Source organism: Podarcis filfolensis (assembly GCF_964270895.1).
Source record: "Podarcis filfolensis genome assembly, chromosome: Z".
In the NCBI taxonomy this organism is placed as follows: Eukaryota; Metazoa; Chordata; class Lepidosauria; order Squamata; family Lacertidae; genus Podarcis; species Podarcis filfolensis.
Window position 1 is genome coordinate 21886620 of NC_139617.1, and position 25197 is coordinate 21911816.

The window sequence follows — 25197 nt, forward strand, 5'->3', positions numbered from 1 at the left end:
TGAAGGGTGGGAAGCCCAATAGAAGCTTCTCACACCCACTTCACTGCCCAACAATAACCCTGCAGTACTACTAGTAGTTGCTGCCACCACCCTTCCACTTACTTTGACAGTCCAGATGGGAGGGGATCTGGGATGCACTAAAGCAATTACTTTGCAGACTTTCCTTGTGAGTGGCTCTGAGTCTAAAGGCAGCCCTCACACTCTCGTGAGTCTCTCCCAGACCTCAGAAGAGTAGGCTGGTTACTTACAACTCCAATCCTAAACATCAGGTGGCATGAATTTCAAGAATCTAGGCACACGGGGATCCTGAAACCCTGAAGTTTGGCAATCACACACTTTGGGGGTCAAATTATAAAACTTTCTTATGAACAAATGATAGAGGAGAAGCAAGCAGAAGGTCCAACAAAATACAAAATAGGCCAGAGTACCGTGGCTTTCAAACTAAACTAATCCTAGCCTAGCCGCTACAATACAATGGTTCTAATTTACTTAAACATCTATCTTCATAGCAAGTCCAGCCAAATCCCTGATAGTGGAGGGAACAAGCTGCAAGTGAAACTCAGCCTCATAAAGTCTCTGTCCCCTCTCCTGGGCAAGTGACCCCTGACTCCTTCTGACCAATAAGCTTCAGAGTCAGTCAAGTACCCCTTTTGCATCTGGGTCCATTGGATAGGTGTTATGTAGCAAACTTGCATTTAGTTATTGGTTACAAAATGAAGGCCTTCAGGGGATGTAGGCCAGGCATAATCAAGGATAAAAAGGAGGAGAAGCAGGAGGTTGTTCTTTATAACTCACTTTGAGTCCCTGTCAGGGAAAAAGATGGGGTGTAAATAAATTTTTTGTTGTTGTTGCGAGTGTGGCTCAGCATCCCTAGCATTGCAATATCCCTGTGATCTGTTGGGTGGTGGGCTCAGCCTTGCAGAGGCCCAGTACCAGTCTCATGGGTAGGCGTCTGCCTCTTGATTCAGCAATGCACTTAATCATGTATTTGTTTAAAAACCAACTCTTTGTTTCAGATTAAAATTGCTTACCTTTGAGCAGGTGTAATGAACAATCCACTTTCATCTTGGTAGGCAGAGAACTTTTGAAACGAGACTGCTTGTTCTATGAGTAAATTTCTTCCAGGCTGGAAAAAAATATTTTGTTTTCTCCAGGAAACTGAGATCTAGCTCTGTAGCAGCATCGTTGACAAATACATTTGTTTGAATTTCTGTAGATCAGCCTTCTGATAAGCCCTTGACAAATGGTGATGGGAGAGAGCCCCGAGCAACAGTCAAGCGGAAGCTCTCAACTGCATCAGAAGAGGACGAACCCATTGGTGAAAAGAAGAAGAGAGAAGAAAAAGAAAAGCCAGGTTTATCCTCCTCAGAAAGTGGAGATTCACGATCAAGCTCATGTTCTGAAAGTGGATGTGGCTCTGATTCTGACTCTGAATCAAGCTCTAGAACAGATCAGGACTACATAGATGGCGACCATGACTACAGCAAATCTGTGCAAGTGAAACCGAAAAGAAAAATCCGAAGGAACATCTCCAGTGGGCAGAGAAATTGGCAGGGTAGAGGGACAGGAAAGAGAGGGAGATGGGGCCGGTGGGGTAGGTGGAGCAGAGGGGGGCGAGGCAGCCGGAGGGGAAGAGGCTGTAGCAGAGGAAGAAGAGGAGGCAGGGGAGGAAGAAGAGGGAGAGGGAGAGGAGCCTCCAGAGGAGCCTCCAGAGCCAAGCGCCCACGAATTGCCGATGATGAATTTGAGAATCTTTTGGGGGGACGCTTCAGTGAGAACACATTTGGTGGGCGGTTCAGCAGGCCGCCTCGGATTAAAACTAGGAATGAGGGCAGGCGAACCGTTTTATATAATGACGATTCAGACAATGACACTTTTGTGCACACTGAGGATCCCCTGAACCTTGGTACTTCTAGGTCAGGCAGGGTGCGGAAAATGACAGAAAAGGCCAGGGTCAGCCATCTCATGGGATGGAATTATTGACAAATGGGAAACTGGAAGTGAACAATGGTGTTTGACGATCTAAGGCCTTCTACTGCAGGGATTTTTGCCAGAAAATCTACAACGCAAATTGTGTGGGGACTCTGCTCACATTTTTCTGTGGTGCTTTTTCCATTTTGCCCATATGTGTGTTCAAAGACTTCTGATTGCCACATGTTCTTGGCCAAAAGAAGCCTTGCCCATTCATTCTATATCTGCAGAAATACTTTCCCACACTACACTTTGAGTTTGTCATAGGAGGACAGTGGCAATGGAATCATGATTTTGATGTCTCCCCTTGTTTTTCTTTTTTGGTTTTGTGTGTTTTGTGCATTATAGAAACAGCACCTTCTTACAGAGATTTTGAATTGTCTGCCATGAATTCCTTACATTCAGTAATAACTTTTGCACAATTCACCGATCTTAAAGGCAGCTATAAAATGTTTACAGTTTCTCTATTGTGCACAGAATATGAATAATTTCAATCTTTCCAAGCCAAACTTTCATGAAGTATGTTCATACTTGGGTATCTCGGTATGCTTTTCTCATTGGTTCTTAATTCATGTTTTAAAAATGAGAGGGAGAAAGATGGGTGGGTGGGGCTTGGTGCCTTGTAAATACGTAGCAAACTTTTGACATGCATTAACAGATGCATGCATTAATAATATTATACAATGAGATACTTGAGAACTATGAATATCTAGACACACAGGTGCCAAATGCAAAAGTTAACTTGCTTCTATATTCGTTCTGATGCCCTCATATTGTTATAGCATTAATTGAGACTGCCAATAAGGTGTTAACATCAGCTTTGATATTTTCTCTCCTTCGCAGCCACTGTTTTTCTAGTAGCTTAGCTGCCTCCGGAATTGCAAATAATAGAAACATTAGAATTCATTTCCTTTTCTTCATTTATGGGATTGCTGTAGGTTGTGTGGCATTAGCACAGTCCGTCATTAAATGACAAAATAGCCATTTGTCAGGTTTCAACCTGACAATCATACTCACGATGCTTTACATGCTTTAATTTGATTCTTGCAAATACAACATAACTTTTTTATGCTATGGTAACTTTGCCGACTCACTTAGTATGGACAACCATCTCAATCTTCCCCGGGGCAGGGAATCATAACACCCTTGATTAAGAGATTGCTAACTGGCAAAGGATCTCCAGGCCACTGAGCTCCTCCCCTCTCCCTCCCCCCGGCTTCCCCATTCACTTTGGTGGAAGGGCATGATTGGCTCACTTTTATTTTTTTGTGTGCGTGCTAATCAGCTCCTGTTGAAGTGGACACAGCCCCACAAATGCAGAACACCTGTGTGTGAATTTTGGCATGTATGGGTTTCTCATTGGGTGTGATGCCATCTGGTTTGATACCGAGAAATAATTTGCACAGGGCTCTTGTAACAGTGTTGAACAGTGCATCAGTGTAAGGGGAATCTAGGCTTGGGGAACCATGTTTGTCCCTCATCACTGTAGCAAGTGAATTTCAGAAATGTGCTTTCCCCCTTCTCTTGAAAAAGAGTTTCATTTTTCTATTTTGTGTAATTCACCATCCCAGAGATAAAATAGAAGGGTTGACAGCATATGAAAGAGAAACAGAAAGCCAAATAAAATAATGAGTGAAATTTCATAACATTATTTCTATCTAGCCTGCAAGCAATTCTTTCGCTAGGCATACTTGGTCAGTAACATTGCTGGATCTCCACAGAATTACAGTATAATTATTTATATATAACGTGTGTAAGAAAATCCATATATACACATGCATATAAAAGTGGCTGTGGATCATCTAGTGTAAAAAATAGATTTTAAAAACAGTCAAATGGGAAGGCATTTGCCAATTAGGGCAAAAATAGGAGAATTATGTTATTGAGTTATGTGATATAGAAACCAAGCGTTTATTTATATACACACTGGATACAAATCCAGGAGTCAGGTATGGCACACAGTTGTCCTGATTCAGATCCTTTCTGCCCATGAAAGCCTGGAAGTGTTCCTGGAGCATCCTTTAATACAAGAGCTCCATGTTTGCTTCTGAGAGTGTGCAGGCTGTGCCTCAGGATGTGCAAGTATAGAATCTTTTTGTTCAGTGTAGTATTTCAGATCTACGAGACAGGTGTGTGCTTAAAAGGAAACCTCAAGCATATCTCCTGCTATACTATATAGACCGGCTATACTGTCACCATGGTTGCTTGTAACCACAATGGGGACAAATAGTGTTAATTTTAAAGAACTGAAATCCTGCCCCCAGAGAAGGTATTCACTTGTTTACAGGTATTTACTGTGGAGACCTATGCCCTAAGGAGCGGTGTGTGCTTCTTTGAAACACCAATTACAATTTGGGAGAAATGCCTTCAGTGTTCTCTTTTATTTAGGACTAATTATGTACTGTGAAGATGATAGGAAAGCAAGAATACTTTTCTAGGATGAAAGTATTTTTAGGATATGTGTTCATTACTAGGCATACTAGGAAACTAGGCTACAATGGTGTTGCAACAACAGAACATCTGATCTAAAGGAAATGGAGGTTTCTTGTGCATGTGAGGAATAACCTGGTGGTGTTTTATTTAGTTTGGTGGTTGGGATAGTTATCAACTGAGGATTCCTTATTGTACCCATTCATCTGTTGTTTGAGGATATCAATCAGGTGATGTGGGCCACCCTGAAACACAATTAATTTGGACAGGGTTTACTTTCCAAAGTTAAAATTGTATAGGACTCTGTAGCAATATTGGCTTGGAAATAACAAAATTGGACCCATTCTTCAGTAGACAGCTCTCAGGACCTCTCTGATTTGGACTGCCAAGGCCCTACTTCATCCTACCCCATTCTTATCTTCCTTGCACCTTTTCCTGCTCCTTTCAGGTACTGCTGGTTCCTTTGTACCACTTGCCCTGTGGATGCTCCACATGTTCAATTTCTGGACATCAGCCCACTAGGCTGTTGGCAGCCTCAGTGAGGATCAGATGCACTCAATTGAAAGCAGCTTCTTGGAGATGCGGAGGCTTGGCCTTCCCCATGATTTGTGTAACTCCACAAAAGAACTTTCACTGTAAAGGCTTGGGATTCAAAAAATCCAGAGAATGCCATACTAAAGCAGTGTAATGGTCTGTCTACAATTCTGTTTCAGGATCAAAATTGTAGAAATTTAGTGAACAAACCATCAAATCACCCCTTCTTAATTTTGTTTGTTTCTTACTGTGCAAGCCTTAGGATCTTGTCCTGTGAACTCATTATGTTTCTTGGTATTGCTCCCAGTTATTCTAACTGGCAATAACTGAATATCTTCATTGTATTTATGCCAAATTATGCTCACCAATAAACCTCCCAAAGGAACAGTATTTAGAAAGGAAATGGTGCTGGATTCTACTGAACAGCTGAGCAGAATTGCTTTAAGGGATTCTGCAAGGAGGCCAAAGCCGTATCCTATAAATTGGCCATTCAAATTCAAAACTAGATTATGTTTCACTGCAGAAAACTTTGTTGCAGTGAAACACAATTGTTCCATTTTGTCTGAATTGCCCATCATGCCTGACTGTAGGCTGTTCAGTGCTTGCCTGAGGCTGCCTTCACATTTTGCCACATGCATTTTGGAAGTGGTATTCTAAACAAAACAGTAACCAATCATCTTTAGCAATAACCAGCATGGTATATGTGGAAATGCAGAACACCTATTTTCACAGATTTCAGGTTCAACCTCGCTGCTTTAAGATGAGTTAGAACTTTGGATTTTTGCAGAAGATATTTGAAACCTTTCTGTTCCAGTCAAGAGCAATACTGAAATCTTTATCTGAAATGCATTTAATGCTTTCCTGAACTTTTGAAGTTTGGGCAACATCTTAAATGGTTATATCAACTGAATTTTAAGTCTCTCTCTCCTAAACACTTTCATCTGCCATCAAGAAGCAAAGGGTTTGTGAAGGGTTTTTTGCATTCTATCATTTTCTAGTTTCCATGTGTTTGTTAGTAATAGGAGCAAAAGGTAATAGGACTTCAAAAGTAAAGTAAAAAAAGTAATAGGACTTCAAGTTCCCACATACCACCTTGACTTCTTGTTCAAGTAAACCTATTCCTTCTCATTGCACATTTAATCTTTAAATTCTAAAATAGCAATACTCCGCCTCCCCCCCGCCCCCGATCAAAGCCTAAGGTGTTATTGCATTTTGTGGAGGGAACTTAATTCTCTACCATATGTTGCTTCTGTTGTTTGGCAGCCTTGGAAACCCTTGGTTGCAGAATATTTCTTAGCATTAAGCCAAACCATACAAAGCTGTTGGTCATGGCTAAGGTTAAGCTGAGTAATTTATCTTCACCTAACACAGCTGATCATGTATTGGCACAAAGCAGGATAAACTAGATTTAGTCTAAGAACATTTCACCAACCTTAACTTACACACTGAATGCAAGCAGTTCTCTGTATTGCAAAGTTAGTGTACTGGTTTCATAATATATGCTACAAAATATAATAACTTTTCTATTTGTAAGAACAATTAAATATCTATGGGCAGAATGCACTGTTCAACACCTAAGGGTGCTCTATTAGAAATCTCTTAGGTGTTTTCATTATGTTCTTTAAAATGATGTATTCTAAATGACTACATTTACAAGGAATCTCCCCCGCCCCCCCAATATTACTACCGTATATCAGATGTTTACATTTTTTAAAGAATTTCACAATGGTGATTATCAATCTGCAATGTTTCTAGCATTTTTTAAAGACCCTTCAAACACAGAACAACACTTTGACATGTATAGCTCAGTATATCAGACGTTGGCCCACAACAAAATACATGTGTTACAGATCCCTGCATGTTTATCAGCTCTTGTGCAAGCCCGTTAAAATGAACAGGAAGTGCTCATAAGGTTTGCCTTGCACAGCCTCTTTATTTTAAATGAGCAAGTGCAGAAAAGTTCTCTGCTGGATTGTGCTCTTATTTTCCAGCAGAATCGCTGTCACAGCCTTAACCTATAGTATTATATCAGATGGTGCTTTATGAATACATGTATATGCATGGATGTGGGTATGTAATTAGCAGACTGTGTTTTTAAACAAAATGGGTACTTTATAATAATCCTGCTGCATACCCACCATACCATTTTGGCATTCTCCATCCAAATATTTAAAGTATACACTAAGAATAGTAGGCCTCAGTCTTTATAAGATTGTACTTCATGCCCTCCTTATTTCCCCTCCCTCCTTCCCCAAGGTGGTGTGCAAGAGAGTAGGAGTGCTTGAAATGTGGCTGTCAGTATTTGATTATAGTATATGTCTGTTCCTACCCCCAAACACACACACACACACACACACACACACACACACACACACACACCCCTGTAGTCTTAACCTTTGCCAGGCTGATCGGCAAGCTCATGCCAAGACTTCTTTCTTTTTCTTTTTTAACAATTAAGTGGTATTCAGAAAGCATGTTTCCATTTCCAAGGCAGATATATGTGTGTGTGTGTGTGTGTGTGTTTGTGTTTCTGGCCTATTTTGCCTTTTCGTTAAAGCTTCACAGCAGGTTTTGTTGAGGAATATTACTCTTTACAACTGAGCTTCAGACACATGGAATCTTAGTGTCATCTAAAAGCTCTTAATGCCTGTATATTGTGTTCTTGACAGTGTAAAGTACTTCACAGTTAACACCCCTGCAGAAAAAAGGTGCACACAAATTGGTTTAAACTAATACTGTTTTGCTTTCATCTTGTTTTCAGAGGGTGCTCTATGTTCATATCTTTACATCTGCTATCTCAGGTCCCTTTAAAATGAAATGCTTCAGGGATTTTTGATGCCACTTGACGTTGGCAGACCAAATGTAATATTTATATGCAACAAGCTATTAGTTTTTTGTATTGTAAAAAAATGTAAATTTGTAAAGATTTTTTTTTCTTAGGGGTTTTTTTGGGGGGGGAGCAGGGAGGGGAAAGGAAGTCACTTAATGTAATTTAGGATGTTTCATTTTTCCAGCTGTGGGATTATCTCAATAAAAAGCCCCACTCATTCTATGATTTTTTGATTATGATTTTTTGGTGTTTTATTGTATATACAGAATAAATGTATTGATGGAAAATTATATCAAGTTCTTTAAAACAACAACCACCCTAAACTAGGGTGTTAGCCTAATTGGCTGCTTCCAACCTCCTTGGTGAGCAAGAGAAGGAGGTTTGGTTATAATGGTGAAACAATGAAAAGAGGATCCACAAGTTCAAGAGGTGCTGCTAGGTTCTGCATCTTGCAAAGTGTGGATAGCTGTTCTCTTGTGGCTGCTTGAAGTAGTCACTTCCTCTGGACAGCAGACTGCCTTTTGAGAATGACCCTCTCCTGTCGATCTCCCCTGCATGCCCAGCTCAGCCCTGTTTCTCAACAGTGCAGAAGGTCTCTTCTGCTGGCTACATGATTGCATAACCTTAGCCTCCCATGCAATGTAGAAAGTGCCATAGCTGGAGATCCATCAGAGGAGCAGCTGCTACACCTGCCTTGTGGAGAAATCTGCCTCACTTTGCCCCATGAGTGGGAGGCCCTGGCTACTAGGCAATTGATACCCTCCAGATGTTGACTAAAACTCCTATCACCCATCATCCCATCCCATGTCTGTTGACCATACTTGCTGGGACTGATGGTATTTGTAGTCCAACAACATCTGGGGGGCACCACATTGGATGCTTTCTCTTTAGCAGATGAGGAGTTTGACAGGCATGTGCTGTAGGGAGGATTTACCAGTTGGATCCACTGAAGGCACACCCCGGGGTGTTATTGCTTTGTCACATCCCAAGGTTTTGGGACATTCTGCAGTAGCCATAGGAGAAACAGGTTTTTTCCCACTGAATTCCTGTTGTCTGTGTCTCCTGCAGGGTATTCCACCCACACTTGGGTTTTCAGTGGATTGTGATCCTCTTTCCATGCTTCTGGCTCACCACGCATTGTGGGTGGATGGGTGATACATAGGGGCTCCTGGATCAGTTTCTCCCTGTCCCATAGTTTTCAGTCACTTCTACCTAAAGCTTTGGGGAAGTTAACTTTCTTTTATTGCCTCTGTTGTACCTATTGAAAAAGTGCTTATTGCACCGGGGTAACATCCACACCGTGCATTCAAAGCACATGGCTTCTCTCAAAGAATCATGGAGAGTGTAGCCTACCCTACACAAAGCTACAAATCCTAGAATCTTTAGCTACAGTTCCCAGGGTTCTTTGGAGGAAGCAGTGGGAAAGTCTAGAATGTCACCCAGAAGACAATGAGAGCAGAAATTCACAGCAGTTTCCCTTTTTGTATGCTAGGTGGAACCGTGGACATAAAATGTGCAAATTAAATCCGTATCCTCTTGGCGTCTGCAATGTCTAAAGCCGTTTAGTCATCTTGTCATCACAACACTCCCAATTTTGCAGACAGCATTACGAGAGCAGCAAGTGGTTTCTGGGTCAGGGGAGAATGATACTTTGCAGCTGGATATATATCCTGATTTCCCTGTCCCCTTTGGCCACCAAACTGGGTGCATTTGCCACCTTATACACAATGTAGAGGACTGGCACATGATTGAATATCACTTTTCAAGCTTAATCCTGCATATGACCCACCTAGCTGCAGTTTGGGAGCTGGCCTCACAGAATCTCCATGTTCAGAAGCAGCAGGCCTCTATATAGCAGTTGCTGGGTGGGAGTCAGTAGTAGACAAAGACTCTTGCTTTCACTACTGAAAGATTATACTGGGGTTACTAAGAGAGAGAAAAGTGCTGAACCTGTTGGACCATCAGCCTGATCTAGCATGGCAGCTGTTAACGTTTTTTGTGACTATAGGATGCCCAGTACTAGGTCACATAAAGAGGCTCTTAATCCGCCTTGTTCAGTCTCAATAATAACCCACATATGAAAGGCTTAATTTCTTTGTAGTTTTTGTTTTTGACTCAGGTATTGCGATCAGAGGCAATGGCCTTGTGCTTTTTACAAATGAAGGGTTTTCCGTGTGGTTTAATTAGCGAGTCATCACTGCTTGGCCAAAGTAATTGCTGAATGTCTTTATGAATGATTCCAGCATGCACCACAATAATTGTGTGAATTGCAGGAGTCTTTCACACAGCACATCACGATAAATAAATTGGCATACTTCTAAAGGGTACCTTGTGTACTTCTGCTTCAAATATAGTATTGTTTTCTACCTCTTAGTTTCCTTCCCTCTTGCCAAATATCGCAGATAGCGCTATTGAAATAAGGATTTCCTCCTACGCAGCCAAGGGTTGCCTCCTCTACAGGACTTGATTGTGCTATCACAAATTCAGCACAAGGACTCCCCTCACAGGATAATTTCCCTGGTAACATGTTGTGAACCCAAATATAGGATTGTGGAAAAGAAGGATTATGATTATGATTATTACTTTATTTTTGTAAGCTTCACAGTGGCAGATTTTATAACTATCTGTTCCCTCTTAGCAAGAAGAGCTGAGAGTTTACATTCTGTTATTCTGCATACCATATCCAAAGTGGTCAGTAAAAGAAGTAAAAAATTAAATTCAATGCAACCTTAAAACCACTTCTTAAAAATCGCAATAAAACATTGAAAAGCAAGGCAAATAACAGTGGTGGCTGGTGCCCATTGTGCCTGATATGGCAGAAAGCAGGGATGCCAAAAGTAGGTGAAGCCAGAGTCAATGACAGGCAGAGCCACCCATTCTCCATACTAAGTTCTACAAAAGTGACACTGAGACCAGGGAGTGTAAGGTAACCAGCATGCTTGAGTCTAAAGCAGTGGTTTCTAACCTTTTTTTGGCCATGCCCCACCTAAGCATCTCTAAAATCCTGATGCCCCCTCCCCTCATGAACTATAATTCTTCTTATTCAAAAAGTGAACTGTTCACATGGAGGGAGCCTAAAAGGCCATTAACTGTTAATAACTCATTCTCAAATTGCCCCCCATTAAAAATCAAATTGCCCCCCTGTGGTGCGTGTGCCCCACATTGGGAACCGTGGGTCTAAAGCATGAAGGGTATAATGCCATAGAGTAAGCTCTCCTGTCACTTCCCCTCAGCTTGGGAGGAAATGGGCAAGCAAACCTTTTGTCGTACTCAGTCTACATTTGAATGTGTTGTGTGAGCAGCTCTGAGCTGCTCCCTCTAGAAACATGGCTTTAATCAGCCTCTAGCTAGCACAAAAGAATGTGCTAGACAAGAATGGAGTCTGAAAACCTAAACCAATAATTTGGGAACTTTTAGCATTTTGTAACCAAGAAATGTTTTACTGCCTGTGCAACTTGGTATGAAAAAGCACATGAATCTGACCTTTGAAGTGTTAGTTCTAAGTAACCTATTTTATAACTTACCACATGTGCGGTCTGTGTGCTAGGGAAGTGGGATACAGTGGTACCTCGGTTTTCGAATGTAATATATTCTGGAACACCATATGACTTCTGAAACATTCGAAAACCAAGGTGCAAAGGGTGGTCTGCAAATTTACAAAATTGAGAAAAATACAGTGGTACCTCAGCGGAAGCCATTCAACTTCCAAGGTGCAGTCGAAAACGGAAGCATTTACTTCCGGGTTTTTAGCGTTCAAAAACCAAAACGTTTTACTTCCAAGATGCTAAAAAACCAAGGTACCACTGTACTTTGGAATTCACTGGAAAGGCACATTTTCAAGGTTTCCTAGCTTACATTTCCACACTTTTCTTTCCTAGCTTACATTTCCACACTTTTCTTTCCTACATGTTTTGCCATGCTAAATCTCTGCTGGGGTTCTCTCACCAAAGAGTACTTGCCCCAAATTTGGGTCTTGGCTTCCAACAGGGAGCGAAATTCCAACAGGGAGCAGGGAGCTGACAATTGGTGCAACTACCTGGACTGCTTGTAAGAAAAGGAGGCAGGTAGGATGGGGCTGGCTGAGGGCCAGCTGAGGTTGGTGGGGGCAGTGCCCTGTTTGTCCTAATAGACCAGACTCCCCTGTGTACCACAACCACCAAAGATTAAAGCCTGTTGGAGCACAGCCCCACTAACCTGCTGCTTAAGTGGAAGCTCAGAAGTGGCCAAGCAGATATTCCTAGAGAGCGCCTTCCACAATCTCAGCATCACAGAGAAGTGTGTGTCTCTGTTACACTTCTGATGATAGGGCACATAGAAGGGTGTTAAGGATGTTATCCCTGTGTGTGAGAGAGAGAGTGAAAGAGAAATTTGAAATAGTTAAGTATCCCTCCACCATTCCGCCACTTTCAGGATTACCCTTTCCAGTGCCCAACCCCTACACCTGCTTTCATGCTATCTTAGCCAACCACTGGTTTGGGGAAAAGCCTTTGGTGAGATAACAGGTAGTTCCACCCTACGACTCTGGCTACACAAACCGAATGGGAGTGGAAAGAAAAGGTATAGGAGGGAGATTAATTTCTTTAGAATGAAGAGGTAAGGTGTTCTTTTTGCTTTTTGTTTTTAAATGGCATTTTGAACACCCCAATGTGCCTTTCCCCTGTCCATTTTAAGAACACAAGAAGAGCCCTGCTGGATCAGGCCCAAGGCCCATCTGAACCAGTATCCCGCTCTAGCAGTGGGCAACCAGATGCCTATGATAAGTGTGCAAGGAGGACCTGATTGCAACAGCACTCTTCTCACCTGCAGTTCCCATAAACTGGTATTCAAAGGCATAGTTCAGGGGTCAGTAGGGGGCTTTTTCAGCAGGGGGTCAGTCCACTGTCCCTCAGACCTTGTGGGGGGCCAGACTATATTTTGGAAAAAAAAATATGATCAAATTCCTATGCCCCACAAATAACCCAGAGATGCATTTTAAATAAAAGCACACATTCTACTCATGTAAAAACACCAGGCAGGCCCCACAAATAACCCAGAGATGCATTTTAAATAAAAGGACACATTCTACTCATGTAAAAACACACTGATTCCTGGACCATCTGCGGGCCGGATTTAGAATGTGATTGGGCTGGATCCGGCCCCCGGGTCTTAGTTTGCCTACCCATGGCATAGTTTCTTTTATTGGCGTGAAAGGGAGAGAGAGAGAGAGGAAGGAGAATTCCAAGATTGGGGCAAATAATCTTTGGTGAGAGAACTTCAGCAGAGATTTAAATCACAAAATATTCAGCAAAGTAAAGTGTGGAAATATAAGCTGTTATATCTTTAAAATATGTGCCCCTCAAAAATGTCCCTCTAAAACGTTTCATTCCAAAGTTTCCTTCTTCCCACAGCATAGGAAAATGACCACATTTGGTAAGTTTAAAAATTGGTTTACTTACATACTCTTCAAAAGTCAGGTTCATATGTTTCAGAAAAGTTGCACAGGCAGTAAAACTCAGCTAGTTGCAAAGTGATAAAAGTTCTTAAATTATTGGTATAGAACTCAATAGAGGCTTGTGAGAGCCACGTAGCTGAGTACACTAGGTACAACAATAAGCGGACATAGCTAAGCCTGGTGTTCCTTCCTTCAGGGGCGGAGCTACCTGCCCCAGCACCCCGAGTGGTGGGAGGTGGGGCTAGCCACCTGCACGGCGAGCATCCCTAGCTGCCTTCTGCCCATGTGGTGAGCATTGGGGGGGACATGCCGCTAGCTGCCCACGGCAGCATAGTCCCTAGCGGCCCACCGCCTGTGCAGTGAACATCCGGTGGCGCCGCCCATGCAGTGAGCAGGGGGTGGGGGTGGCGCAGCAATGTCACCCACCCTCACAGCTGACACCCGGTGTGCACCGCACCCCCCGCACCCTCCTTCCTCCACCAGTGTATCCCTTTATGCATTAATTAGACTTAAGCATGTTGGTTATATGAGGCTGGTTATACCACCCACACCTCTGACCAAAGGCACTGGAGGCAGAGGCTCTTTGGGCCCCCAATCTTTCTTTTTTCTTTTTCTTTTTTTTTTTTGAGGGGGCCACTCATTGTTGAGGCTGAACGAGGAGCTGGTCACAGAGTGATGTCAGGACGTTGTGTGATGTCAGCTGTTAAGTTGTGGGTGAACATATCAGACGACACAGCGATTCTTCAAACAGCTCTTGTTTATTCACAGGCCAGAACAGAACTGAACTGAAGGGCTCAGTCAGCCTGCTTATATAGAGCTCCAGTACAACGTAACTGTAACAATTTTCTAAAACTATCCAATCACTGAACGTCACTTTTGATCCCTTATTTGCATAACTATCTACAGTATCCCCCTGCTGGCCCAGGGTGAGAACTTCAGTACATAACACCCCTCCCCACTGAGATAGGGCGTTAGTTACAATCGTAATGGTTTCCTTATATACAGCACTACATGTAATGGTTCAATTAGGCACAAAAGCATATCGGTTACATTTCACATACTTCCATTAGACCAACAGTGTTACATGTCCAACAACATAGTCCTTTAAATAAGTTGGGCGCTTGGAAACTCTGCCAGATCGCCGGGGACTGGTATCCAAGTCCGCGGGGCCGCCCAATTCTTGCTGGGGCTGTGGCGCGACCCTAGGTGGCGTTGAAACCAAGTCCCCTGGATCCGCTGCTGTGGGTGGAACCTCCACAAGTGGAGTTGGCGGAATGTCAGGCACGGCAGTGGTCTGAGTCTGTGGGAAGTCCGGCAGACCCTCTGAAGTGGCTTGGTTCAGCTCCATGCCCGCAATTTGCAAGAGAGGTGTAAGTGGAGCCTCACCATCTGTAAGTGTCTGTTCTGGAGCCACGAGCGCTGTTGGGGGCACCACGGTTGTGTCCAAGTCCCCAACCCTGCGCCTAAGCTGGTCTATGTGCCGGCGCCACAAGCGTCCGTCTTCGAGTGCCACCTGGGACGAGCGAGGTCCAGTGACTCCCACTACTGTGGCTGGCACCCAAGGAATGTCCCCCACAAAGTTCCGGGCAAAGACCTGGTTTCCTGGAACAAATGACCGTGGCACGTTGGCACAGCCTGGGGGTTCAGCCACGGCAAAGTCCAGGTGCAGCCGGTCGAGCGGGGACCTGAGGCAGCGGCCCATAAGCAGTTCGGCAGGACTCCGCCCTGTGGCTGCATGGGGGTGATGTGTTGCACGAACAAGTATTCGGTGACCCGCTCATGCCAGTCTCCCCGGTCCAGCCGCCCCAGTGCCTCTTTTGCCGAACGCACCATTCTCTCCACTTGCCCGTTGCTGGATGGATAAAATGGTGCCGTGAGAGCATGGCGGATGCCCAGTCCCAAAAGGTACTGCTCAAAAGTGCCTGACGTGAACTGCGGTCCGTTGTCAGAGACAAGGACATCAGGACACCCATGTGTCGCAAAGATGCCTCGCAGCACCCGAAGGAGAGCCTCGGTAGGGGTGGAGGGCATCAGGGCCACCTCCAGCCATTTGGAATAGGCGTCCACCACTACCATAAAGGTCCAGCTGTGAAAGGGGCTGGCCAGATTGATGTGCACCCTTGACCAGGGTGTCTTGGGCAGACGCCCAGGTGTGTCCCTTAGCTGCCGGTTGCGCAGGCCTCAATTCTTGGCATGCTTGACAGGCGGAAACCCAGGCAGTGATGGCATCGTCCATGTTAGGCCACCAGACGGAACAACGAGCCAACGCCTTCATTTTAACGATTCCCGGGTCGCCAAAGTGCAGAGCCTCAAGGACGCGTTGACAGAGTCTTTGAGGAATCACGACGCGGTCTCCCCACAGCAGACAGCCACGATGAGCTGAGAGTTCGTGTTGTCTGGTTGCAAACGGCTGGAATTCCGATGCAAAAGACCCTTGTGGCCACCCCCTCCACACCCGGTTGAGCACAAGGCTGATGGTGCGATCCTGGGCAGATGCGGAGGCCACAGTGGTAGCCGATACAGGCGCTGCCAGAAGATCCTCAATCAGGAGGAGCGATGAAGCAGGAGCCGGGTCTTCCACAAATGCTGGAAGAGGGCCATGGCTGAGGGCATCGGCATGGCCCATCGATTTCCCCGGGCGATGGACGAGCTGGTAGTGGTAGGCAGCCTGGAAAACAGTCCGTCACAGCATGCGTGGTGAGAGGACTAGTGGAGTTGGTCGATCACCGGCGAGGAGGCCCAGGAGTGGCTTGTGGTTGGCGATGAGGTCATAGGCTATGGGCTGCCATAGAGGTATTCATGGAACCTCTTCACTCCAGCCACAAGTGCCAGTGCCTCCTTGTCGAGCTGGCTGTAATTCCGTTCTGTTGGAGATAGCGTCCTGGAAAAGTAGGCGAGTGGTGCTTCTCTTCCGTCTGGAAAACGGTGACTAAGGACAGCGCCAATGCCAAAAGGTGAGGCGTCGCAGGCAAGGACCAGCTGCCTGGCTTCACTGTACTGTACCAGCACACTGCCTGATGAAAGGAGAGCCTTGACTGCGTTGAAGGCTGCCATCTCCCGAAGACCCCAGGACCAAGGTGTCTTCATGCTGAGGAGTCGGTGAAGAGGCTCAGCCACCGTGGCTTTGTGGGGCAGGAACATGTTATAAAAGTTCAGCAGTCCTAGGAACGCCTGCAACTCCATCTTGTTCTTTGGGATGGGGGCCTGCTGGATAGCGCTGATCTTGGATGTGGTCGGGTAAAGGCCAGAGGCGTCGATCAGATAGCCCTGGAACTCCACCTGTGGAACGGCAATCTGGCACTTCTCCCTCTTTACCTTGAGCCCAGCCTCCTGGAACCTGGTCAGCACTGTGTGAAGGCGCTCGAACAGCTGCTGGTGTGAGTCTGCGGACACCAAGACGTCATCAAAATATGGTACCACGCCTGGAAGCCCTTGCAGGAGACACTCCATAAGGCTTTGGAAGATGCCAGGAGCCACACTCACCCCGAACTGCAAACGGCGGCAGCGGAATGCCCCTCGGTGGGTGACAATCGTCTGGGCTTCAGCGGTGGCATCATCAACGGGCAGTTGCTGATAGGCTTGGGCAAGGTCCAGCTTAGCGAAGACCTCACCCTCACCCAGGGAATGCAGCAGGTGTTGGACAACAGGAACCGGATAAGCATGCTGCTGAAGTGCCTTATTGATCGTGCACTTGTAGTCGGCACAGATTCTCACCGAACCGTCCGGGTTGACAGGTGTGACGATGGGGGTTTCCCACTTGGAGTGGTCAACTGGCTCCAAAACTCCTTGGGCGATCAGCTTGTCCAGTTGTTCGTCCACCTTAGCCTTGAGAGCAAAGGGAACCCGGCGTGGCTTTAGCTTGATGGGGGCGACTTGTGGATCAAGTCTAAAGGAGATGGGCGTACCTGTATATTGACCCAAAGTGCCGTCAAAAACCTCAGCAAAGTCTTTGACCAGACCCTCAGTCTCTGCGTTAGAGATGCAGTTGATGCCGGTGACTTCCAGGCCGAGGGCATCAAACCAGTCTAGCCCTAGGAGGCTTGGCTGCTGACCTTCGACCACCACCAGTCGGAGCAGGCCCGAAAAATCCTTGAAGGCGATCTGGAACCGGCCAATGCCTACCATAGGAATGTCGTTTCCCTGGTAGTCTCTCAGTTGTATGTGGTGAGAGTCGAGTTGCCTTTTGGACACTCTGGGTACCAGTCTTTTGATGGTGCTCCAAGACACGATGGACAGGGCAGACCCTGTGTCGATCTCCATGTCACATGGAGCTCCTTCAATGAGCACAGTGACGTTCAACTTGCATCGCATAGGCGAGTCGGTTTGGCCAATCGTGGTTCCAGACGGGTAGTGGCAGTTGGTGAGAGCGAAACAGCTTTCCTTGGCGGACTGGAGTGAAGACTTGGACTTGCAAGTCGGTGGAGGGGGGATGTCAGACGGAGCCGATCGGCAGACCTTAGCGATGTGGCCCCTTCTGGAACACGTCCAACAGATGGCATCTCTGAATCGACACTTGGCACGGGAATGGCTGCCTCCGCAGCCGGCACATTCCAATTGGCCCTTGGACTTCTTTTGGAACTTCCTGCGCTCCCGCTTTGTCTGGTGCACGTCATCGTCTTCACTGGGGGATGCCTCATCACTGCTGGGCTCTTCATGATGCACTGGAACTGGCTTCCTAGCAAGATGCAGGCTGCTGGTCTTGCAGATCTCCTGGGCGGAGCGTTCGGCAGCTTCCGAGGCCACGGCCTCCTCAATGGCTTTCTGCAGCGTGAGGTCTGGCTTGGCGAGGAGACGCCGTTGCAGATGGATGTCCCGGACCCCACAGACGATTCGATCCATCAGGGCATCATCTAAGTCTCGGAACTCGCAGTGCATTGCAGCCTGTCGGAGGGCAGCGGTGTAGTTGTTAATTGACTCCCCCTCTGCCTGGTTCCGGTGGTAGAACGCATGGCGGGCAGCAATCTTGGATGGCTTTGGCGCGTAGTGGTTGTGGAGCTTCTCTTTAATCGTGTCCCACGGTGCTACCTGGACTGCTACAGGCGCAACCAATGCTCGGGCCATCTCGAACACCTCAGGCCCACAGAGGCTGAGGAATAGGTCCCGCTTAAGCTCCTGTGATACTTCCGTCAGCTCATTGGCTTGGAGGTAGCAGTCGAACTGAGTGAGGTAGGAGTCCCATGATTCAGAGGCTGGCGCAAAAGGTGGTAGAGGCACAAGTGAAGCCATGGTTCCGATGCCGATGTGGATGCGATGGATGGAACACTGCTCTAGCCAGAACAGTCAGCTCTGAATTGGTTCTGTTCAGTGATTTCGCTCGGTGTTTCAGCTCAGTGATTCAGCTCCGCTCAGAGGGTGGCTGCATCTGGCTGTGCTCTGTTGTCCATCCATCCCACCCTCGTTGGCAGTGTTAGATTGTGGGTGAACATATCAGAAGACACAGCGATTCTTCAAACAGCTCTTGTTTATTCACAGGCCAGAACAGAACTGAACTGAAGGGTTCAGTCAGCCTGTTTATATAGAGCTCCAGTACAATGTAACGGTAATAATTTTCTAAAACTATCCAATCACTGAACGTCACATTCGATCCCTTGTTTGCACAACTATCTGCAGTATCCCCTTGCTGCCCCAGGGTGAGAACTTCAGTACATAACATCAGCACATCGCGTTAGGTCCCCTCAATGTTCTTTGGAAGATGGTGCCTCTGACGTAGTTATTGTGGTTGGTAAGTTTATCTTCCATGAATTTGTCTAACCTTTTAAAGCCATCTGAGTTGGTAGCCATCACAACCTTTTTTTGGAAGGTCATTTTAATTGTCCTCTGCCTTCTCCTGTTTTGTGACTGTTGTTTATGAAATGGCACTAGAATGGTTCCAGGTATGTATATATATATTTAATGGAAGCATGTGTGAGTGTTTGGTCTGGGCAGTTCCCAGAATGGTTCTTAAATCTAATATTTCTGTGCGTGGGTTTGGTGACCTGCAGCAATATATCACTAAAGTACAGACAAAATATTTTGTACAGCCCTTGACTTTCAGCTGATTTGAAAGTCAATGGAAACCAACATGACCCAGGAAGGCCCATGTGATGAGCAGCAATGATTCATCCTTATTCCCCCAATTAGCCATTGAAAGGGAAGAAATATGGTACTAATGTTAGAGAGAACAGAGCAAGCAGCCAGTGGCTGTTTTTGATTGATTGAAAAGAGAGACAAATTGGGCTCTCTAAAAGGATTATTTTAGAGAGAACTTTGAGACATCCATTGCAGGCCTAATGCTGTTCATTTCCACTTCTACTCAACCTGCATAACTGTATAAAATAAAGTGTATGTATTTGAATCTCTGGATTTCTTGTTGATTTGCTTTTATGCATTTTTATATTGCTTGTTTACTGGGTTTTAGGTTGTGTTTTTGGGTGGCAGCCAATGCTATTCCAACTCAGAGTTAATTGAAGTTAATGTGAATGACTAATGTAGTTCCATTGGTTTCAGTAGGCTTACTCTAGTTGGTTACAACCCTTTGTTTTAATGGTATATTTGCTTTTTGCCTATACGCCACTTGAAGATTTATGAAACATTAAGCAGAATTTAAATGTTTTTAGATAAATAAATAGAAATATTGCTCTATGCCATTCATTCTCCAGTAACCTCATTCCCAGGAAACTAAATCCCAGAGTAAAACGCCCAGGGAAATACATACATGTGTACATACATATATATACATACATAATTTTATTTGTATGCTGCCTTTCCACAGTTCAAACCATGCTCAAGGTGGCTTAAACAAAAATACAGCACATAAGTTTGTGTTATCATTGTGGAAAATCTAATAATAATAAAAATACAGCACATAACTGCAACACAACAAAAGTAGTCATAAACAATAATTAAACAATTAAAAAATACAAACCAAACTGAACAATTTCCACATATATCGCGACAAGATCTAAAATAAAGACACAAAAACCCAGCAGCAACAACCCCCTCTCCACAAGACCCCACAAACAGCACCCCAGCCCAAAAGTCTTCAGCCTGTCTCCTGAGCTTCTTGTTTGCTCCTCCCAGCCCTTGGGTAGCTAGAAGCCACTGCCCAGAGGTGTGAGCTGGAAGTCGAGAGCTAAAGGGCTCTTGACTCTCAGCCAGTGGATCAGCCATCAACTGAAAAATCCCTCTTGGTCCTAAACTGTGAAGAGCAGAATCTCCTCCAGAAACAAGATGAAGAGCAGCTATACTTCTGAGATGTGTTTTCATCAGCAAGCCCCAGCTTGAGGTGCTCTTCTCGTAGAGATGCCTTGGTGGTCTCTGATTGAGACATTCAGGAGCAACATCTTGGTGGCAGCAACAGAGGTGTCACAGGTGGGTTCCTAAGGAAGGATAAGGGAGCAATTTTGGTGCAGGAGGCGGTGTTTAATTGGCTGCCACTGCATAGAAATTGAGAAACTGGATTTGACTCATCTTGTGCAGGTGTTTCAGGATGGAGACATAGGTTGGGCATGCTGCATGGAGAAGCTGTTTTCAATGGAGCCCAGCGATGGAAGTGTGCAGCTGTATTGAGGCAGCACCAGGTATTGTAATTTTGCATCCCCCAACAACTTTGCGCTGGGCACAGGTGTTTTAAAACCACTGTCATGTGTCGGTGTCAATCTGTTCTAATCATCCGTCTAGCCACAGCATTATGCATTAGCTGCATCCCAGACCGAAGAGTAGCCTCTTGTGCTCCCTCTATTCTCAAAAGAATTCAATGCCTTTGGCCCTTCTACTATCTCTGCTTAAGACACTTGCCTGTTGAATGACCTGTGTGGAAAAAGTGGTAGACAAAGATGCTTTGGAGGGGGCAGACAAACCAACCTTATGTAAGGCTTGCTTGCAGATTTCCCAGGGCTCCTTTTTTAAAACAAGCTAAGGCTTATCCATCTTTCTCCATCAAAATACTCACCAGGCAGTAATCTTGGATCAAAATAGCTTTCAACTCATCATGTTACAGGAAGCGTTTCTTAAAAAGAGCTTTTGATCTTGAAGGTGGGGTAGAAAGGAGATGGCTTTGACAGGACCTACTATTTGCACTTTTCGGGAACAATTGAAGACATGTTTGCTCTGAAAGACTTTGTCAGCTGAATAAGTGGGCCCTTTACTATGAATGCCTACTTTGTATGGTTTTATTCTTGTTTTGGATGTGTCTGTTTTTAGCCACTTTTGAATTATTTCCGGTGCAAATTGCCTTCAGATGGTTGTTTTGATCGAAGCAGCAATAACAATAGCAATAGCAATGAAATTACCGTTTAATTTCATTTGTTGCCATAAGCATGAAACACAAAGGCATCTACAATCGGGGGTGGGGAGCCTCAGAGCAAAGCCCCCATCCACAAAAATGCTTGTTACAGCACAGATGTTTATGACAACTAGGGATACTTCAAAGCAGCCTCCGGGCACAAACTATTGAAAATGTTAGGTTTCATTACTGTTAGCAGTAATATACCGTATTTTTCGCGTTATATGACGCACCAGACCATAAGACGCAGCTAGTTTTTGGTGGAAGAAAACAAGAAAAAAGATACTCTGAATCCCAGAAGCCAGAACAGCAAGAGGGATTGCTGCACAGCGAAAGCAGCAATCCCTCTTGTTGTTCTGGCTTCTGGGATAGCTGTGCAGCCTGCATTCACTCCATAAGACGCACACACATTTCCCCTTACTTTTTAGGAGGGAAAAAGTGAGTCTTTTAGAGCAAAAAATACGGTAATCAACTGAGTACTGATGGGGATCTTGTGGCCTAAGAAAATGAATTGTTGCACTTTTATGCACACTTTTATCCTAGTATATGCATTATGCACACTACTTGGCTGGACAACTGCATTGCAAAAATAAGAGAACTGTGAATTCCTAAAGATGGCTGTGTTTTGATTCGCTTATTGTGTCAGAAAGAACAAATTAGGTAGGCTCACATTTTAAATGCAAACTTTACAAAACTTCTCCCCCATCCCTAATCCTGGCCCTGGTTTCTCAATATGTTTTGCTGCCCTTACAGAATAGTATGTGAAGTTTGTTTTTTGGCTTCCTGGTGGGTAGAGCCACAGCCAGTTCTCCCTGCCTAAGGAGGGTGGATGCTTCTGAGGTCCACAGCTATACTGTCTAGCTGCTTGACTCTGGAAAAGTTTGGCCTAAGTGCTCGTAGGCGTTGCTGATTTTATTAATTATCCATATTTCCCCCTAGCTGTTTTCTGTTGCACTTGACTATGTCATCAGCAGTAGTAATGGAGCATTCCCTGTCTCCTTGGTTTCAGCCCACGCAACTGGTTGAATAGAGCAGCTCTGGGTAGCTCATTGTGTACCCAAAGGGCAGCAAAGCAATCTCACCTTTAAAACAAAATCTCATAAATGTGTCTGGAAATAGACAATGTACGTCATGTTTACTACTGTTCTGCAATGCATTTTCTGTTGGATTATACCTGATCAACTTGATGGAGGCTGACCAAGTTTTTTTTTCTGTTTACTGACTTTAATGCTTGTAGACCATTAGATGAACTTGGGTCATGTGATAGCCTTTCAAAACGTTGCCTGGTGCTGTTATTATTTTACTTAGCATTTAATTTATGTTTTAGCACAAGGACAGGGAAACCTGTGACCTTCCAAGGATTTGCTGCAACCCAACTCTCATCATCCCTCACCACTGGCCATGTTGACTGGGATTCATGGAAGCTGAAGTCCCAACAACATCCATTTATTATTTAGAGCATTCAAATGTCCTAGTAATGTGGGTTCCCCCCCAACAATTAAAGCTGAACATTAAGAGGAAAGGGGGAAACTGGGTTATACTTAAAGGGGCTGTGATTTTCACAGGTCCCTGTAGCTAAAGCCCCGAGCGCAGCAGCTTAGATCTAACTCCAGATCTAGTACACACTGGGACTGGTAGGGAAGAAGGCATGGAGGCCAACGGTAGGTAGCGCCACAGCCAATGACAGGCAGATCTAGCTAATTATTGGTTTGCTCCTATTCTCCTCTTTACAAAGGGAAACTAAGACTAAGGAGACTAAGGAGTAGAATACTGCCAAAAATACCACCCACTGTGCAAATAAGGTTAAGAGTATCCCTTTTTTTGTAGTGGGGGCTAAGATGAGGTTGGTGGGGCAGTGCCCGGTTCTCCCAAACCAGCCTTTCTCAACCTGTAGGTCCCCAGATGTTGTTGAACTACAACTCCCATCACCCCTAGCTAGCAAGGCCAGAGCTCAGGGATGATGGGAGTTGTAGTCCAACAACATCTGGGGACCCACAGGTTGAGAACCGCTGTCCCAAATGCAGCAGCCCCACTGCCTCTGTGCGGATCCTAATCAACAGAGACTTCAGTTCCATTTCTGTTCTTTCAGGTTTTCTGATGCTTTGAGATTATGCATAACCACGATACCACAGAAGTGTCTTGCGTACTTGGAGCCATTATAGCCATCCTTAGTCACCAACCGGTAAGTCCAATTTCCTGCAGAGTGCAGATTAACCTCAGTGATAATTGGAATATTGATTTGTTTTTCTGAAGGATTGGCCTCAGCCAGAGTGACAAAGCTGTGGATCTTATGACTTTTTTGAAAAACAAACAGACAAAAATTATAACAACCTGATAATTGAAGGATTTGGGGTGCATGGGGTGTTAGGGGATGGGTAGTACCTCTGATGGGGGACATGTTGTGCTAAGCCAGATGAGGGTAGCTGGTGGGTCTCAATCCCTTGGTGAGTTAGGGACTTCCCCTGCATGTGGCAGGAGTGCCAACTTGAATAAAATATTGTGGAGGCCCAGGTAAGCCCTGCCCTGCAAAATCAATCACATGATGCAGTACATATGCACACCATTTGAATGGGAATTCCCGTCAACTTTGTGGGGGCCCAGCCACCACAAATATTTTATTGTGGGGGCCAAAGCCCCCATGGCCCCTAGGAGTTGGCTCCTATGGCATGTGGAGACAGGGTCTGGCTGATTGAGCAAACAAGATCAATAGTGGATACAACGCTCAAGAAAGCAGCTTCTGCACGTGCTGTAGAGGGAAGTGAGGGGCAGATGGGGCTCGTCAACCTGGGAAGGTGGCCCATCTAGGAGAAGGAAAACTATTCTCCTAAACCTCTGCTACTTTTTTTTAGGGTTGCCATATGTCTGGGAAATCCCGGACATGCCCTCTTTTGGGAGGGCCTACTGGGGAATTTTAAAATTTAGAAGTGAATGTCAGGGTTTTGGGTTTTTTGGGTTTTTTTGTGTTTGTGTGCTGGTGGTTCGGGTCCAGGCTTGGACTTGGATTTTGGATTTGATATCCGGCTTTATCACTACCCGAAGGAGTCTCAAAGCGGCTCACAATCTCCTTTCCCTTCCTCCCCCACAACAAACACTCTGTGAGGTGAGTGAGGCTGAGAGACTTCAGAGAAGTGTGACTGGCCCAAGGTCACCCAGCAGCTGCATGTGGAGGAGCGGGGAAGCGAACCCAGTTCACCAGATTATGAGTCCACCGCTCTTAACCACTACATCACACTGGCTTGGGCTCAGACAGCTCTGGCTTTGGCTTGGGTGCATGCAGCTCAACATGCTTAAGCAGGAAAGACAGGACAGCTAGCAGAGCTGATGGTCAGGGAAACTGCTTTCCTGAGCATGCAAGCAGGAGAGACAGGGCTTCTGGAGAGCTGATGCGCAAAGAATCTTCTTCCCTGCACATCTGCTCTGCCTGTTCACGCCACTGCCCTGTCCCCTCCACAAGCAGGAGGGACAGGGCAGCTTGCAGAGCTGATGGACCAGGAAATTACCATTGGGGGGAATTTTCAAAAATCAGCAAAATGTCTGGATTTTTACTTCTTGAAATATGGTAACCCTAACCTTGCAGGCGGGACACGGGTAATGCTGTGGGTTAAACCACAGAGCCTAGGACTTGCCAATCAGAAGGTCGGTGGTTCAAATCCCCGCGATGGGGTGAGCTCCCATTGCTCAGTCCCTGCTCCTGCCAGCCTAGCAGTTCAAAAGGACATCAAAGTGTAAGTAGATAAA

At 45.3% G+C, this 25197-nt stretch overlaps 1 protein-coding gene across 1 annotated transcript in view; it reads left to right on the plus strand.

Moving 5' to 3' along the window:
- The window catches only part of BRWD3 (bromodomain and WD repeat domain containing 3), a 78002-nt gene extending 69950 nt beyond the window's left edge, over positions 1 to 8052 (plus strand). The window contains exon 39 of the mRNA XM_083595785.1: positions 1217 to 8052. Coding sequence (XP_083451911.1) covers positions 1217 to 1983 — 767 coding nt within the window. The 3' untranslated portion in view covers positions 1984 to 8052. The remainder of the gene's footprint in view (positions 1 to 1216) is intronic.
- The last annotated feature ends 17145 nt before the right edge of the window (positions 8053 to 25197 follow it).